The 18,821-nt window shown below is 50.2% G+C and overlaps 1 protein-coding gene across 6 annotated transcripts in view; it reads left to right on the top strand.

Moving 5' to 3' along the window:
• The window catches only part of LOC120373706, a 39,125-nt gene extending 23,262 nt beyond the window's left edge, over window positions 1-15,863 (top strand). For 4 of the 6 annotated variants that reach the window (XM_039492478.1, XM_039492477.1, XM_039492479.1 and 1 more), the window contains exons 5-14: window positions 1,406-1,507; window positions 2,658-2,855; window positions 3,728-4,278; window positions 5,561-5,840; window positions 6,975-7,191; window positions 8,704-8,846; window positions 10,148-10,261; window positions 11,886-12,092; window positions 13,572-13,665; window positions 15,085-15,863. In XM_039492478.1, coding sequence (XP_039348412.1) covers window positions 1,406-1,507; window positions 2,658-2,855; window positions 3,728-4,278; window positions 5,561-5,840; window positions 6,975-7,191; window positions 8,704-8,846; window positions 10,148-10,261; window positions 11,886-12,092; window positions 13,572-13,665; window positions 15,085-15,148 — 1,970 coding nt within the window. In that variant the 3' untranslated portion in view covers window positions 15,149-15,863. The remainder of the gene's footprint in view (window positions 1-1,405; window positions 1,508-2,657; window positions 2,856-3,727; window positions 4,279-5,560; window positions 5,841-6,974; window positions 7,192-8,703; window positions 8,847-10,147; window positions 10,262-11,885; window positions 12,093-13,571; window positions 13,666-15,084) is intronic. The other 2 variants (XM_039492482.1, XM_039492481.1) reach the window with 2 other exon arrangements.
• Window positions 15,864-18,821: the final 2,958 nt, after the last annotated feature.

Raw genomic sequence — 18,821 nt, 5'->3', positions numbered from 1 at the left:
GAGCTTCGTGGGAGGTACCTAGAGGAGCGGCAAGAGCAGCGCACGCACAGAACCCTGAGCCCCTCCCCCTCCCCCAGGGGCTGCAGGGACACAGTTCCAGCTGCTTCCTGGAACGGAGCAGTGCGGGGTCTGGGGCCAGGGCAGGTAGAGAGGGAGCCTGCCCTGGCCCCGGTGCGCACCACTGCCACCCCGGAGCCGCTCTAGGTAAGTGGCGCCGGGCTGGAGTCTGAACCCTGCACCCCAACTCCCTGCCCTGAGCCCCCTGCCACATCCCACACCCCTCCTGCACCCCAACCCCCTACCCTGATCCCCCCTGCCACATCCCACACCGCAACCCCCTGCCCTGAGCCCCCTTCCACATCCCACACCCCTACTGCACCCCAACTCCCTGCCTGAGCCCCCTGCCACATCCCACACCCCTCCTGCACCTCAACCCCCTGCCCTGAGCCCCCTGCCACATCCCACACCCCTCCTGCACTCCCTGCCCTGAGCCCCCTGCCGCACCCTGCACACCACCTGCACCCCTTGGTGGGGACTTCGGGGAAGGGGTTGGATTGGGGCAGGGAAGGGGTGGAAAGAGGTGGGGCAGGGAAGGGGCCTAATGGAAGGGGTGGAGTGTGGGCAGGGCCAGAGGCAGCAAGGGGGGGTGTCAGTGATGCGACCCTTGGTTAAATGCACTAGTCCTCATGTGGCTCTTGTGGTAATTTGAGTTTGAGACCCCCTGCTCTAGACTGACCTCCTGAACAGCAACAGCCAGAGAACTTCACCCAATCCTTTCTCCATAACTTTTGAAATGCAACCCCCACCTGGTCCCCCTCATGACAGGCAGGGACACTTGCCACTATGCTTACAAGGAAGAAGCCACTAACAAGGAAGGTATGGGGTGCAGAAGTGACTTGCCTAAGGTTATGCAGAGAGTCAAGTGGAAGGCAGGGACTAGAATCAAGGTTTCCTAATGAGTTCCCTAGATCAGCCAACCTTCCTGAAACACATGAGAATACACAGATGTGAGAAGAAAGATGACACCAGGCCTGTTACTCAAGTCCAGTGATTTGCTGGAAAACAGCTGTTTGGAACCAGGGAAGCCACACTGACTTTGGGTTCACTAGTTCACACAGTGTATGTTTAACCCTTGAGGATGGCTAGTGGCGGCATCTAATTCTTTATGCCCCCATCCTTCAAGGAGGTTTCTCACTCCCTTTCCTCCTAGCAAACAAATTCCAGGCTGAACTTCCTGAGTCTCTATGTCCCTGGACTCCATGCAAATTAGAGCCCTATCTGGTCCTCTTGGGCTCTAACCAAGACCAGGGCTGCAGCTGCTACAGATGCACCGGATGGTGATAACCTTGAACTTTGTGGCTCTTGTTGACCTTTTCAAGTCACTCCTAATCTCTTTGTTTCTCAGATTGCCAGCTGTGGCTCCTTGGGTCATATGAGATACAGACGGCTCTAGCCCAGGCCCTTGACAAGCTGTGCAATTGTGGAATGTCTGTTGCATACTTTAAAGGTGAGAAAGAGGTGTCTTAGATCCATATTGGCTGGGGCTCACTCTCTGCCAATGGGCTATACCTGGCTTCACTGATGGATTTCCACCTCCTATGATGAAACCTATTTTATTTTTGAGCATGGGTGAACTTGCTGCTTGTGACAACAACTGGTGCTGGCTTGGGCCATGTATGGTCCAAACAGGTGGTGAGCAGTAGTCCCATACATAGCTCTGCTAATGCATTTTAGTTCTGACCGGCAGCTGCCCCTGCTATTCCATCCCTGAACCTTTACTGTCATTCAGACTTGTGTGGTGGGGGTTTCTAATGTAACCTGGCTAAACCATCCAGCTCACTAGAGAGAGAAAGTCCTAATACATTGGGCCCCTTAACCACCCAGTATACAGACACTACAGCAGGGAGATGAAGTCAGTCCTCTAATCATAGAATATTAGGGTTGGAAGGGACCTCAAGAGATCATCTAGTCCAGCCCCCTTCTCAAAGCAGGACCAATCCCCAAATCTCTAAATGGCCCCCTTTAAGGATTGAACTCACAACCCTGGGTTTAACAGGCCAATGCTCAAACCACTGAGCTATCCCTTCCCCCCAGGATTGTAATCACCAGAGACTAGGTTTTCTTTCTAAGGTTTCCTCTTTGATGTGCACTGGGGACCACGTTATGGCTCTGCCCAAGTTAAACTGTGTGGCAGCAGAGGTACCTCTGAGCTTTCCTCTTTGTAGTGAACATTCAGACCAGCCTGTTGTTGCAGTAGAACAGGACCATGGAGAGCTGAGCCAGCTGATATGATGCTGACCACAACTCCACCCTCAGCTTGTCATGGTTAGACCCTGCTGAGGGTCCAAACCTGGCTGCTGTTGGGCAGCTGTCAGAGGCTGAAATACAAAGAAGGGGGTAGTGATGAAAGGGTGCAGACTATGTCTGGGTGTTCCATGTGGGCTCGATCATAGAACACTCCTCCGGGCTGGTGGAAGGGCTGTGAAGCCTATTGGAAGCTTGCGTCACTTCAAATTATATAGCTAAATTCTACCGCTGGGAACCAGTCCTGGATGGGAATGGGGTGGTGGTAGAAGATATACTGGCAAGCTGTGGGTCGCTTCCAGAGAAGGGGTGGCTGTGGTGAAGCTGATGTACCTCTCTGCTTTCCTCTTCAGATCCTGTCACAACATGCCAGGGCACAGAGCTTGTATTCACCATGCTCCTGACTGCCAAGTCAGCTGAGCAGCTGAGCAGCCTGGTACAAGCCTTCACCAGCTTCCTGGAGAACCCCAAGGCAGCAAGCTTCAGCAACTGGAATGCCACAGTGGAAAAGGCCTGTTCCAAAGATGCTAATGTCACGGCATCTCCTCCAGGTACCCGTCATCATTCCGATCGGGGAAAAGCAGGCATCTGAAGTCAGACACACATCTCTAGCTCCTTCAGAAGGATTCTTTTCCATGCTAGTTGACTGGGAAGTGTGAGACATTGCCCTAATTCTGCCCCTCTCCATCCAGTTACTACCTCCATTATACCTTGTTGCCTTGGCTTAACTGGCAAGCCCTGGTCCTGCTGGTTGATGGGGCTGGGGGTGGGCAGGGAATGCTGATGTCTCTTTGGGGTGTGCTGGAGCATTTCATGGAGGAGAATATGTGGCACTTCATTCTTTATCGGCCAAACCCAGAGGCCATGTGTGCCTTAGACATATTCACACCCACTTACTAACAAGTGAGGGAATTGCTATTGGTGTCACTTGTACCACGAGGAGCCAGAGGAAGGATTTAGTGATACTCCTGCAGTGCCTTGATGCTTGAGTTACCCTAACCTGGAGTTGATAGGCTAACATCTTGTACAAGGGGCACCTCACGGGTGGGTGAGTAGGGGTATCTAGGCTGCAGTAATGCAGGGACTGTCTTCTGTTCCCTGTTTGTACAGTGCCTAATGCAGTGGGGCCCTGAGCCCTGGGAGTCAGAGAGAAGGGATGTGCTGGTGATGCTACCTAGCTCTTATATAGCACTGTCATCATGTCAGCCTAGATTCTCTCTGTCCATAGATGCCCCGCTCAATTTGGCCCTGTGTCTTCAAAGCAAATTAGAGACACTACCTACCCTTGCCCAGTCCAGGTGCAGTGTGTGCAGGTACCTGGTGGTGTCTAATGGGATTTTGCATACAGTGCTCTACCCTGTCTAGTTGCAGGAAGCAAAATGCAAGCTAAGTCTAGGGTGATGGTATTTTTTCACTCTTAAAGGTGCCTCATCAGAAGGGACCAGTGAGCCACCTTCCCGTGCAGCTGAGCTGCTCATCAATGAGGTGAATCCGGACAATCCAGGAGGCCAGGAGGATATGGAGTACATCGAGCTGCTCTACACTGGGCAGACACGTTTTGACCTCCATGGTTATTGGCTGGTCCTTTATAATGGCAAAAACAACCAGGCCTACAGGGTGGTGAACCTGACGGGCTACCGTACTAACGAGCAGGGCTACTTCCTGGTGGGGAGTGCGTGGGTGACCCCAAGTCCTGTGATTGTTCTGCCTCCGAACACCATTCAGAATGGGGGAGATGCCGTGGCCCTCTACCACAGTACCACGTTCACCTACAGCGTGGGCATGGCTGTGACAGAGGCAGGGCTGGTGGATGCAGTGGTCTACAAGTCCCGGGCGTCTGACAGGGCAGATAAGCTCCTCAAAGTACTGACCCCAGGGCAGAATATCCTGTATGAAGATGACTCCCACAGCAGCCAGGATGAGTCTCTGAGCCGGTGTAACAGCCAGAGCCCCAGAGTCCACAGCAGCTTCCAGGTAGGGGACAGGAGCTGTTTGGTCTTCACTGGGTAGGTCTTAGCTGTGCAAGCTGACATATGGCTGGCTCTTCATAGACACTTGTGCCTATTATTTGTGCCCTCTGGGTTAGACTATCTCTCATTGACACTCCTATTCCCTCTGCTAACCATGTGATGGCTCCACACTACACCTTATCCAAACAAAGGGTTTGGACTAATCAGCTAAATTACTGAGCTGAGAGGTTGCCAATAAACAAGCACAGACTCAGCCTCCGTGTGCTGAGGATTTTAATGAGTAAAGGTGATTCCTCGGCTGACCGTAAATGAGAAGGAAACTTGGGTTCTAAAGTTCTGACCCTGAGAAATCCTGGACTACCTCTTTGAACTGGGTCCCAAATGCACAAGGCATCTTCTCCTCCTGAAAAATCAGACACCAAGTCACCTTTAATGCTCCGGCCTCTCTGGTGCATAATGTCCAAAGTGCAGTAAAAAATTTACCATCCATGGCACCCAACTTCCTTTCACTTGAAGGAAACATTTAAAGGGACATGCTCAACTGGAATTGGTTGAATTTGGTGCCTTTCTTTTTAATTCCTCTTAATTTTAAAATGTCTAGTTTCTGACAGAGACCCCTTTAAGCAGCACACACCAAGTTTTTATCAGTTTCCTTTGATAAAGCTTTGTAAGGATTTTCTTTTTCCCTGCTGATGTTTACAAGGGTCTTTCCAGCAGAGGACTGGGCAGGCCCAAAAGTCACACATGTTCTTGAAGCAGGTAGAATGTTCACAGCAGCTGCAAGGAATCTCGCTAGCCAAGGGCACAAGGTCCTGTGATGCTGCCACCTGTAGTTATTGAGGGATTTGTAGAGAGACATCGGAGCCTCCTATTCCAAGCAGACTCAGTACAGAGGGAGGGGACTATGTGGCATGGAGAGGAGATATGAGTGAAATCAAGAACTCTGATGGTTGGGAAAGGAAATGATACTGTGGAAGGACCCAGCAGTGCAATTGGGAGAGAGACAATGGGGTGTCTGACAGTGGTTGTGAGAGAGCTCAAATGGGGGTACCCAAAAAAAGATTGTGGGGAGGAGGTGCTGCCATCAAGCTTGAAAGTAAAACCATCCATATCTTGAGCATAGGACATACGTGTGCTGCAGGGTCCCATTTCAAGTGGGGAGTCAGATTGCAGTTGTGTGGGACTGGAGAAATCCAGTGCTGCAAAGAGAGGTGCCGCCACCTAAAGAAAAGAGAATAGAAAGGATCCCTCCTGCCCTCACAGCCTGGTGTCTCTGTCTCTGCAAGGTGACTACGATAACACCATTCGGGGAGAATGCCTGCACCAACTCCTCAGCACCATCTCCCACCGTCCCCTCCCTCCTAATCAACGAGCTGAGCCTGGCCAACAGCACCGCCCCCTACCAGTTCATTGAGCTGAAGGGCAAACCTGGAGCCACCCTGGGAGGATATACCTTGGTGTTCTTCTCTGGGCAGGATGGCAAAGCATATGCCAGCATTCCACTACAGGGCAAGTTCGGGGTGACAGGCCTGTTTGTGATTGCAGCGTCAGGACCGCCCAGGCCTGGTAAGGCTGACAATAGAGTACTGCATACAGGTGCTTCCTTCACTCCCATGCTGAGTCTAGAGTTGGGTTTTCTTTGGTGGGTGAAATCCAGAAAGCAGCTTTTGGGAGGCAGATGGCTGGAGACTGAGTGGCTTCAGCATTGGGGGGATAGATAATGGGCTATGAAGCTTTTGATCTGCAGGATGCTGGTTCCAATATTGCCCATGTCAATAGTGTTTATATGTCAGATGTTTGATAGCCTGTGCAAAATGGACTGATGTTTTCAGTCAAGCTCCTCATGGACAGTGTTAATCACCCCACTGAGCAGTCTGCCTCAGGGCTGAATGGGTCCTGGAGACAGAAATCTCCTCTTGCCCCTCAGGGGCTGTTGGGAGGAAGCTTGTCTTGATGCTACACCTGTTCTGTGGAGAAACAGAAGGCTTCAGTCTCCAGGACGGCCAGTAATCCTTTGACCAGCATTACACACACATAGATAGACTTGTATATTAAACTATATGAACCAACACCCTGCAGTGCTGCTGCCCCCATCCTGGCATTTGGAATAGATGGTGGTTGATGTTTGCATGTCATATGCATTAATCATGTCATTTACTTGCCTTAAATTCCTGTTGTGCTGTGTAAAGAGCCTGAGCTGCTGGGCAGTCTGTGCTACCAGCAGTCAGTGGCTTCATTACAGGTTCAACCAACTTTTAATCACACCAGTTTCAATTTCTGTTCTTGAGGTTGTGGTGTATTGAAAACAGTGTTAAAATTGTAAGCTGATACTTCAAATTTCAAGGGTTTTTCTGGGTCCTGCTTGCTGGCTAGGATGCTCTGAACAGAAGCGTGCAATCTGGATCAAGCAGCCAGCAGTTTGCAGACAGCCTATAGTAAAGTGGGATGAGTTGTGCCTCTCTTCAGGAAGCAGCCTGCTTTGTCACTCTTCATTTTGGATCTGTTGTTCTGAATTCAAAGAAAATTATGTTGCAACCTTCCAGCAAGAGTATTAATGGTTTTATCTGACTTCTCTGTGTATATGCCATGAGACATAACAGGGAGGCATCAGTGAAATCTGCTTCTCATTGCTCTTGGCTTGTCACTTTGCCCTGCCTAATGTGTCCGGTTGCTCACCAACTTATCCCCCACTGTTTTCAGATCAGCAATTGCCGTTTGTCAAGAACGCCCCATCTGTTAGACATGGTTCCAGCGCTGTGGCAGTTTACAACAGCCGTCAAGCAAGAATTCCTGTTGGCATGATGGTGACTCTAGAGAACCTGGTGGATGCTCTGGTGTACACATGGGAATCTAGCACAGGCAGAGGACAACTGAACCGCCTCGGTCCATCACACTTTGTGCCCTGTGCAGAGGAGAGGTGAGGTATCTTCTGACTCCAAACATGTTATGAGCCTTCCATTTTAAAAGTCTCCAGGTTTTCTGTGCCTGGAGACCCAAGCTGGCAGAAGATGGAGCTGCAAGAGCCTTGAGCATTCTACCTTATTACCCTCCAAATAAGAATGTGATGAGAATTGTAGAACTGAACTGGATGATACAATGGAGAATGTAGTATATGGAACAATAATGCTCTACCAGGTGTGACCTGATGTCTTTCCTCCCTTAAAATAAAAAAACATGATGAGAATGAAGTCTTACATATACTGATTCAAAGCAGAATGAAGTCATAAGTCTCGACCATCCTCAAACTGCACTTATGACGTAACAAATAATAATGGAAAGCAAACTTAAAGAAATTAAAGTAAAATGATTCTCAAACATCAACCCCGATGAACAAGTTCTCTAAAACTTAATAGAAAAGAAACCAATAGGATTCTTTAGTGATTAAGTAAAATTTTCTATATTTAAGAGTAATTTCTAAAGAATCTCATCTCTGCTATAGAATTCTATAGGCTGGGTTTAGATTTTTATACACAAGTATCTTATTCTTGATTTTAAAATGTTGTAGGTATTTTTTTATAAGGGATATTTGTTGCATTATATGAAAGAACACAAACCATTGTAAAACTCAGAAAATAATTATCAGCTTTGGCTCTTTCCAAACCCGTTGGAGTAGTTCTTTAATTTCAGCCAAAAAGTGGGTAAACTCCCATTTCTTGTTCATTGAAATACTTTGCTGCTTATATATTTGTCAAGGAAAAGGAGATGCTTTAGTAAAAGTGGCATTGAGGTCCTCTGCTTCCTGAAGGGTGTGTTTGAGCCACTGGCCATCAGTCTGCCAGAACTTTCTGAGGCAATTGTTTGTAACTTAGTTATCTGATCTGCACTGCTGCTCCTTGTGCTAGAAAAATATTGTCTTTTTCATCATGAGGAGAATAGAAGCACAGTGTTGCCAAGTCTTGCAGTTTTGTTATGAGTCTCTGAGTGGGGGTGAGCATGAATGTGAGGATGTGTAAAAGTTTCTAGCCCTGGGGCGGGTGTAGAGAAACACTTGACCACTAAAGGCTCAGAAAACACTCCAGAAGGCAAATGATCACTCCAAAATGAAGGTGTTTTTTGAACAATCTCATGATTTTTCAAGCCAATCTCATTATTTTTGAACACTGGAGGTTGGCAATATTGGGGTTGTTACCTCACTTCCAACCAGAATCAAGCTGTCCAAAGCCAAATAGCCTTCCCTATGGCCAGAGACTCTCAAATATTCTCTTCCCCATCAGAGTCGAGGCAATTGGTTAATCCTGTCTGAGACACTTGCAAAAGCTGATTAAAACACCTTCTACAAACATGCCTGTCCTAGCAAGCCATCCACCATCTTGGATGAGCCTCCCCACTGACAGAAGCTGGGATTCTGAAGGGGAGGCCGTGGCTTGAGTGTCTTGAAGCCCTTGAAATGCTGTATTAGTGAGACCTGACTCATTTCTCTTGGGTACAGGCCAGTGTCTCTGAGCCGATGCTCCTGCTGTGATGTGAGTGCTGCGCTGGTGTATGCCATCTCGGACCCTACGCCTGGCTTGGAGAACAGCTGCCCCCTGAAGTCATTTGCTGTGGATCTTGATATGTGCCTGCTGACACTCAGTAAGATGGAGCTATCATCTCATGTGGTGTGGCGTTGGGGAGAGGCCCGGACTGATTTGAGGGGAAATACTTTTGCTGAGTGTCCCTCCTAATATGAACCAGATGGTGTGGAGAATGAATGCATTAGTGCACCATGTCAGCTTGGCCTGTGCTGCACTCAGAGGCGAGCGGGGAGGGGTGTGTGCTGGTGATGGGGCCCCATGCCACTCAACCATTGGGAGTGTCAGTCCTGTCACTGGTGGGGTGGTGTTGATAGGCAGGGCAAGGTATTTAATTCCAGGCACCTCTCTGATCATCCCTCTGTGGAAAGGCCATTCACTTTTCAGCAATGACAGGAAATCCCACCTCATGTCTCTCTGGTGATAACGGGGGCATAGTCACGGGGACCAAAAGCAAATCACCCTGTCCCAGCCCAGCAGGTCTAACTGCTGCGACAGGAACAAAGTGTTTGACATAACCCTAACCCCTCAGGTTGGTGACAGCGCATAGGTGACATAACCCTAACCCCTCAGGAGCTGGGCTATGTTCAATGGGTTTCCGTGTCTCTGGCTCATTGCAGTGCCTTGCACCCTGCCAAAGAATCCATTATTTGAGCAGAGTCTTAGCCAGAGCCTACTTGAGGAATGGGTGAAACTGCTTCCCCCAGGCTGTTGTTAGACAGCTGCCTCAGTCCATCAGCCAGCTGTGGAACATGGCTTTCCCCTTCCCCTATCTCGTGCAGTATTGCCAGGCTAGGAAGCTTGGAACTGGAGTTCTGATCCCCTTGCCTGGTCTTGCCACTAGCACCTAGGTTACCATGGGAGTAGGGAGCATTCGGTAAAGCTGGCATACAAGTCTATGGAAAACCAGAAAAGAGGCCCACATACAGGCAGAAATATCAAATGTTCTTATAAATTAGAAACCTCCTAGGGGAAAGGGAGTGAAGCTCCTTATGAATCTTGGCATGAGCCCAGCCATTGGTGGTGACACGTGACTAAATCCACATCAATGTCTCTGCCATGTCTGGCCTGTAGAAAATCCAACTCTCACCCCAGTGCCTGAATTCAGTGGATCCATAAACGCCATGGACAAACTCAGGCCAATACGAGAAGGGTGGAATCCCCTCACAACTGCTCTGTCATTTTGTCCTCTTCACCCTCTAACTGAAGCTAGTTCCAGGACCTCCTATCCAAGTAGTAACCAGCCCCAACCCTGCCTAACTTCTGAGATCAGACAAGACTGGATGCTTTCAGGGTGATATCGTTGTAGACTAATTGCCAGGGCCAGTTTCACTTTAATAACATCTCCCCCTCCTTCCCTAGATTGCTCTATGTGGACCTCAAACCCTGAGAGAGCGCATGACAGCCTGGAGAAGGTATTAACAAAATCCATAGAGGAAAACTGTGCCTGTGGCATCTCCCAGTTCTATCTACACGGTCAGTACCAAACCCACTCACCTTCATCAAAATCCACTTTATATCACCCTTCTCCTATTCCCAACCCCAGTGCAGCCCAGCCTACGTACTCTGACTGAAATAAGGAGGATGGTGTGTTATGACAGCAATGAACAGGCAGCCATTGGTGATAAAGGAAATGGTCCTTTCCCAAACCATATTCTTCACTTAGAGACCTCTTGCACTGGCACTCTGAGGTAATTCCTGAGTGTGATAAAGTAGGAGGGTCTGACCAACACGAGGTGGGTGGCAAAGGAAGTGGCGAGAGGCAGGATCTGCCATTAGGGAGAGGGACATGAGGGAGGAGGAGGGTCTGATGTGAGTTGCTCATAACCAAGAAATGGCCAGTGCTGCAGGGAGGATGGGGAAAACTAGTTTCCCTGTGCTTCTTGCAGCATGGCAGAAAGGAAGAGAGTACCAGCACCTTGCAGGAGGTCTGAAAAGTGACCTGCCATTTGTGGCTAACTCCCACCAACTCTAATAGCAGTAATGCACTGCTACTTGTGCCTTGGGAAACAACCCTGCTCCTAGCTGTTTAGCCTGGAACAGGCTTCTGCCAAATGCCTTCTCTGAACTTTGGCTTGGATTTGGCCAAAGCATCTACCTGAAGCCAATTTTTTGGTACAACCCCCTCTTGGAGTGTCAGCCTAGAGTTCTGTGCATCAGAACTGTGGTGAATGTTAATACAATACAACTTGGAGAGGGGCATTCAAAAATCTGTGTTGAATGGCTCCCTAAACAAGCATTGTACATGAGCAGAAATGGTCCTATAGACTGTATCCCATTGAGGAGTCCATGAAATAAATTAAAATGCCTAAATGTGCAGAATCATAGAATATTAGGGTTGGAAGGGACCTCAGGATCTAGTCCAACCCCCTGCTCAAAGCAGGGCCAATCCCCAGACAGATTTTTACCCCAATTCCCTAAATGGCCCCCTTAAGGATTGAACTCATTATTGTGGGTTTAGGAAGCCAATGCTCAAACCACTGAGTTATCCCTCCCCCTCTCCTTCCCATAAATCACTTTGGATGCCCTCCTTGAAACACCTTAAAGGGGCCTAATTTCCAGATGGTGGGTGCTCAGCACTTTCTGGAAATTGGTCCCTGTGTAGGCTTCAGGGATTGGGCCTCCCCTTAACAGAGGCACCCAAAGTTACTTGTCACATCTGAACAGGTAGGCCAAGCCAGCTCTGGAGACATGTAAGAACTATTGCTTGTCAGGAAGTGAAGTACTCCTATTTTATTTTGTAAAGCTGGTAACTTGGATACTACTTTCTATCCATGTCAGTTTATCAAGATGTATCCCTATTGGCCTTTCTACACTGAACCAAGCAGAGAGGGCACAAAATTGAGCTTAGAATGGGAACCTGATTATGGCCTGGCCTAGCACCTCTCCAGAATGAAATCCGAGATGGGCTGATGGGAAGTAGTGCATTGATGGGGCTGGGGAGCAGGGTTTGCGTTTGGTTTTGGTTTGGATTTGATGGTGCTGAAATCTCATGAATTTTTGAACCGAGATAGAAATTTTGCAGATGTATGGGGGGTGAGGAGGAGAAAGGCAGCCCATCCAAACTGAATCAGAATCTTTTCTTTTCCTTGCCTCCCAGCAGAGCTCAACTTCACCTGCACAGACTCCATGTTGAAGCTTTCAGGTCAGGTGTGGGCCAAGTCACCAGAGCAGCAGCATCTAATCCTAAACTGGCACAAGGACTTCGCTGCCAGCCCTCATCCCTTTTCCGTGGATGGGAGAGTACTTAAAACAAACAAAGAGTGTGTCGCTCTGGACAACGCAGTGTCAACATCACAGAATGGCTGTGAGTAAAGGAAAAATTGGCACAATGATTTGCCCACAAGCTCGAGTGTGCTGGGTCTAGAATGCCAGCTCTTTAAAATATCCATGGTGGTTATTCTACACAGCTGGCATTGAACAAGGATGAGGGGGGTGATCTAAAGCAGTTGACATCTAGACCCTCATCTCCAGAAACTGGTCTAGTAGAAGCCAATGGGACCTGGCCCTAGAGAAGTAAGACGATTCAGCTTTTCTGAAGTTAATAGTGACGTGCTAGTCTCGTCACTTCTGTAGTAGTCTTGCAATGTGCAAAACTAAAAAAAGACCATATCTTTTTCAGAGAGCAGTGTGAAATGCCTCTCTAGAAGGCACTCTGCTACCCTAAAGTGACCAGATGTCCCATTTTTAAAGGGACAGTCTCGGTTTTTGGGACTTTTTCTTATATAGGTACCTATTACCCCCCCCCCATCCCATCCCATTTTTTCACAGTTGCAATCTGGTAACCCTATGCTACCCTGATGATGGGCACGGTCAGGGCTGGATTAACTTTTTGTGGGCCTAGTGACAAACATATTTGTGGCCCCCCATTTGCGAAATAAGGCATGTGATTGGGGTGGTCTGCAGAGCGAGGGGCCAGTTGGGGACAATGAGGCGCAGCGCAGCGGGAGTTGCCCCACTCAGCCAGCACACGGGCACTGTTTACAAACCCACAACTGCTAGATGCACACTGGCAGGCCAGCCCTGCACTGCCAGTGTACCCCTTCCACACTGCCCCAGTGCCCTGCCCTTATGCCCAGCACCCCCTCACCCAGAGACCTCCCACACAGATTCCTATGCCCAATGCCCCCGGACCTGCTATGCCCAGCACCCCCTGCCCAGAGACCCCTTTCACTGACCTTCCACCACAACTGCAGAGCACCCTGCACACCATACCCCCTGCCCAGCTCCCCACCCACAGATCCCCTACTGTCCAGCACTCCCTTCACAGTCCCACCATCACAGCTGTACAGCACCCCATATTCCTGAGGGAATTCTGCATCAAATTCTGTGCATAATATTTTAAAATTCTGCAATTTTTTTTTTACAGTAAATAAATGTGGAAGCGCCACCATGGCAGTGGGGAGCACAGGCCACTGGCTGCATGGAGCTGAGAGAATACCCTGCAGCCTCCCCCGCCCCCTTGGGACAGGGACTTGGCAGTGAGGCTGAACCTGACCCAGCACAAGAGCCATGCCTGCCACAGAAACACCCTGGAGCCCTGCCCCTTTTTGCCCAGCCACACCAACAGCAATTCAAAGCGGGTTACAGTTAAAACAATAATGCTGTGTAGTGAGCTTTTTCCAGGGACTTGAGCCCAGTGAAGTGCAAAGACAGGGCTGTATAGGTCACTGATGTGTTCGTTATAAGGAACCTTGCTCTCCTGAAGTGCAGTATCTGCTAGATGAGCAATATCTTACATAATTCAGCCAAGTCTCCACCTGTCTCCCTTTCTCTTTTCCCACAGCCTCCTTCCAAGCCTGGGAAATAGCCCTCTTTGTCCTGGGAGCTATCCTGCTCACACTCACACTAGTCGCTGTAGCAGCCACTTACTTCAAAAGGTAAGAAATCATCATGTCTGCCCATTGCCTTATGTACCAGGGGCAGCCACGAGTGACTCCTTCCCTACCCCATCATGCACCAATGATCCTGCCCTTAGTGTGGGGCTTAATGCTCTACCCAAAGACCTGCACTCCACAAGAGACTGGACCTAAATTCAGTGGTGGGGATCCCCTGGTGCAGCAGCCTGCAGCTCCTCTATCAGTTTCAGGTCATCTTGTAATGGAGGGTTTCCATGATCAGTGTATAGAATACCATGGGTGCCATATTAACAGGGCTGCCCAGAGGATTCAGGAGACCTGGGGCAAAGCACTTTTTGGGGGCCCCTTCCATAAAAAAAGTTGCAATACTATAGAATACTATATTCTCATGGGGGCCCCTGTGGGGCCCGGTGCCTGGGGCAAATTGCCCCACTTGCCCCCACCCCCCCGCCTCCAGGCAGCCCTGCCTATTAAACTCAGTCTGTTTTTCTGCTGCTTGGAATGCTTGTACTGATAACTTCTGCCATTATGTTTTGGCCAGGGGGAAGCTGGAGGGCCTGGTGACAGGGTAGGGAAGTGTGGGGGATCCTGGCATCCTGGGGTGGGGACTCTCTTAGCACTAGGGAGGAGCTGCCTCTTGTCCCTTGAAGGGCAGGAGCGATGTGACTTCCCACTTTGGGAGATTGACTCTAACGACTAGTTCCCGTCTCTGGCTGCTGCCAAGAGTCTCAGTCTCCCTGTTGTTAGTGTGGTATCACTGATAGATAGGCTCTTGGATGGCTTTGCTGATGTTATCCACATTGAAAGCTTTGAAAAATTCTGTATTTTAAACATTATTTGTAACTAGAGCAGAGAAGTTCTTTTCTCACTAATTCTTCCCCATTTGCTCAAATATTTTTATTTTGTATATTTGACAGGACACCATCTAATCAATTTTACTTTCTTCCAGTCTACCATGGGCTGAAAAAATACTTAAATCTGAATAGGGGATTAGAAAAACCCTTTAACATTTCTTTAAAAGGAACTTTAGGTATAGACTGTGGGGGCTTAAAAATGGATTCCTAAAAAATCAGTCAGACACATACTCAACTTGAATTTCTTGAAAATAATTGTTATGTGCATTGCCACTAGTAGGCCTCAGAGTCAACACTCATAAGCTGAATGGGGATAGTGAATACCTTTGTCTGCAGACTTGGGAGGACAATGCGGTCCACTAGTTGCATTTAGTTCATAGTTGGAAGGCTAACTATAAGGACTAGAAGGTTTTTTTTAAATGAAGGTTTGGGTTAGCTTTTATAGTAATCCTAAAGCCAAGGCTACAGAATTGCTGAACCCGAGACCCTGACTGTATTAGGCTGCATTCTTAGGGGCTCTCTCTTTATCCACCCTCTATTAAGGAGCAAAGCAACTAACCTTCTCGCATTTTCACCCATTTTTTAGACACTCCCTGAATTACACCACCATAGAAATGAATGACCGCAGACAGATGGCAGCAGACTTCTAACTCTTCCAGGAAAAATGTCACTGGCAAGATCCATTATTCTAGGGGTGACTGGGGCTTGCATCTCAAGGTGAGCAAGCTGTCTGTCCAGTACCCTCCCCGACACCAGGACTTTTGCACAGACCCACTCTACAGTGAGAATGTAACTTTACATTTAAAGTGCCTGGGTTATTTTTTTAAACTCTGAGTGATCTACAACTGACTAAAAGATTTAAGAAATGGGCTTGTGGTGGATGCAGAGCTTGAAAGGCCCTGAGCTGCAGCAGGATGGCTGTCCCCATTGTGGATGGGCTGCTAGACTGGGTGAGGAGAATACAATATTGTTCCCTAGTTTTCTCCCAAGACAGATTTGGTACGGATGGTAAATTAAGTGGTGGCAGCTTGCAGGGGCATGGGAACTGTCCCAAGCTCTGGTCAGCTGGGGAAAAGATTAACAGAAGGACAGACTGGCTGATTGTAGAAGATGAGTACAGTTCTTATTCGGCCTGATTGCTGCTGTACATGTGAGTAAAATTGTTTAGCCACTGGAGTAACACATCTTCCTTAATCCTTTCTGTTCGAATTCCATGTTAGATGCTCTAGGCCTTTCAAAAGCCCTGCCATTCTGATGACAGTATAGCAGGGGCCACAGCTTTACAAGCCTAAATGCATTAATATGAAGGTGGGATGGTTTTGCATGTGACTGATAAAGTTTGCTTCTAAGGTGATCTGGGTAGCATTTATCTGGTTGAGAATCTGTTATTTCTGCCCCAGGAAGGCCCTAGCTTGACTGTGTCTAACCCAGGGGTGGGCAAACTATGGTGCGTGGGCCGGATCCGGCCCCTCAGCACTTTGGATCCGGCCCACAGGATTGCCCCCCATGGCGCCTTGGGGCCCCATGCCGCTCTCAGAAGCGGCCTGCACCACGTCCCTGCGGCCCCTGGGTCAGGGGGGCAGAGGGCTTCATGCGTTGCCCTGGCCTCCAGGCGCCGCCCCCCGCAGCTCCCATTGGCCGGGAATGGGGAACTGCAGCCAATGGGAGCTTTAGGGGAGGTACCTGGAGGCGCAGCAAGGGCAGAGCATGCTAAGCCCTCCACTCCCTCTCCCGCAGGGGCCGCAGCGCTTCCTGGAGTGGTGCAGGGCCAGGGACAGGACAGGCATGCAGGTAACCTGCCCTGGCCCCAGTGCACGCCGCTGCCAACCTGGAGCCACTTCAGGTAAGCGGCGCCGGGCCAGAGCCCAAACCCCTCCTGCACCCTGCCCCCAAATCCCTGCCCTAAGCTCCCTGCCTGCACCTCACACCCCTCCTGCACCCCAACTCCCTGCCCTCAGCCCCCTTGTACACTCCACACCCCTGCTGCTCCTCAACTCCCTGCCGCGAGCCCCCTGCCGCACCCCGCAACCCTCCTGCACCCTACCCTGAGCTCCCTGCTGCACCCGTGCACACCAACCCCCTGCTTTGAGCCCCCTGCTGCACTCCAAGCCCCTCCTGCACCCCAACCCCCTGCCCTGAGCCCCCCTCCTCCTCCAGTCCACACCCCTCCTGCACCCCTCCCCTGAGCCCCCTCATACACCCTGCATCCCTCCTCTGCCCCAATCCCTTGCCCTGAGCCTCTTACTGCACACTGCACCCCCGCCCACACCCCCTCCCACATCCCAACCCTCTGCCCCGGCTCTGCACACAAATTCCCCACCCAGATGTGATCCTCAGCCCAAAAAGTTTGCCCACCCCTCGTCTAACCCCTAACCCTGTAGGATTGTTTTATGCCTCAAGCAGTGTCTTTGGTGCAAGACGTTCTTCTCATTCCTTCTCCTGCATTACCTAGAGCTGCCGGAGGAGGCAGGCAGTGGAGCAACTGCGTGGTAGGGGGAGAGGACGGCTGTTTAGCAGATTTCCTCTGGTCCCTCTTCAGATGGGATCTCTTGCCTCCACCGGGTGAACAACTCAGTACCAAACAGCAGGAGCTCCCTAACTGATAATTGCAGATGTGGCATGCTATTTGTGTGCCCTGCCGGTCAAACGCTATACCAGAGTGTTCAAAGTCCTGGGTTACCGTATTTCATACTCCTCTACTGCGCTCACACATTCCTGTCAGAGTACGCACCCTGTGTTACGTACCCGATGTGCCCCATGCAACAGTCCCGCTCCACCCCACGTTACGTACCCGCCCAGCCCTGTCTGACAGTCCCGATCCATCTTGCGTTACGTACCTGCCAAACCCCATCAAACAAACATACTCCACCACGCATTTACATACCTGCCCAGCCCCATCCCACAGACCTGCTCCACCCTGCATTACGTACCCACCGAGCCCTGTGCCACAGTCCTGCTACACCTGCGTTACATATCAACCAGCCCCGTGTCACAGTCCCACTCCAGGTGGCATTGCATCCCTGCCAAGCCCTGTGCCGCAGTCCGGCTCCAACCCGTGTTACATATGCAACAGGTCCCGGGCCACAGTCCCAGGCCACCCTGTGTTATGTACCTGCCCAGCCCTGTCTGACAATCCTCAGCTCCAAGCAACAGACCCGCTCCAGGCAGCATTGCATCCCCGCCCAGCCCCATGTGACAGACCCATTCCACCCGGCGTTATGTACCTGATGGGCCCTATGCCCCAGTCCTGCTCCTCCCCACGTTACATACCCATCAACAGACCTGCTCCACCCAGCTTTACATACCCGCCTCGCCCTGTACCACAGTCCCGCTCACTCTGCATTATGTACCCGACAGGCCTTGTGCCACAGTCCCACTCCACCCATGTTACATACCCGCCCAGCCCCATCCAACAGACCTGCTACACGCCCGGTTATGTACCTGATGGGCCCCATGCCACAGTCCTGTTCCACTCCACATCACGAACCCCCAGCCACATCTAACAGACCTGCTCCACACCTTATTACGTACCCACCGAGCGCCATCCGACAGACCCGCTTCACCCTGCATTACGTACCTGCTGGGCCCCATCCCACAGATCCATTCCTCCCAGTGTTATATACCCGATGAGCCAGTGCGACAGACCTGCTCCACCCCTGTTACGAACCCAACAGGCCCCGTGCCAAAGTCCTGTTCCACCGATTATGTATTCACCCAGCCCCACCAATAGACTCACTACACCCCCCCGTTACGTACCTGCCCAGCCCCGTGTGACAGACCTGCTCCTAGTGGCACTGCATCCCCGCCGAGCCCCCTGTGACAGACCCGCTCCAGGCGGCATTGCATCCCTGCCCAGCCCCATGCAATAGACCCTCTCCACCCCCCGTTACATACCTAATGGACCCCATGCCACAGACCCACTCCACCACACATTATGTACCCACCCAGCCTTGTGCCATAGTCCCTCTCCCCCGTGTTACATATCCACCAAGGTTTATTCATAAAAGGAAAAAAAAAGATATAGATGAGAGCTAGAATTGGTTAAATGGAATCAATTACATACAGTAATGGCAAAGTTCTTGGTTCGGGCACTGGTGCAATAAACTGCAGGTTCAAATCGAGTCTCTGGAGCACATCCACAGCTGGGATGGGTCATTCAGTCCTTTGTTCAAAGCTTCAGGTTGTAGCAAGGTTCCTCCAGAGGTCAGAAGCAGGATTGAAGACAAAATGGAGGGTTTTTCAGGGCCTTTTATATTCTCTGCCCATGGAAGGACACTCCTTTGTTTTTACTGTGGAAAATCACAGCAGCAAGATGGAGTCTGG

This window comes from Mauremys reevesii, linkage group 10 (genome assembly GCF_016161935.1).
Source record: "Mauremys reevesii isolate NIE-2019 linkage group 10, ASM1616193v1, whole genome shotgun sequence".
NCBI lineage: Eukaryota > Metazoa > Chordata > Testudines > Geoemydidae > Mauremys > Mauremys reevesii.
Note: the sequence above shows the minus strand (reverse complement) of the source record. Positions and strands in the feature narration are given on the sequence as shown.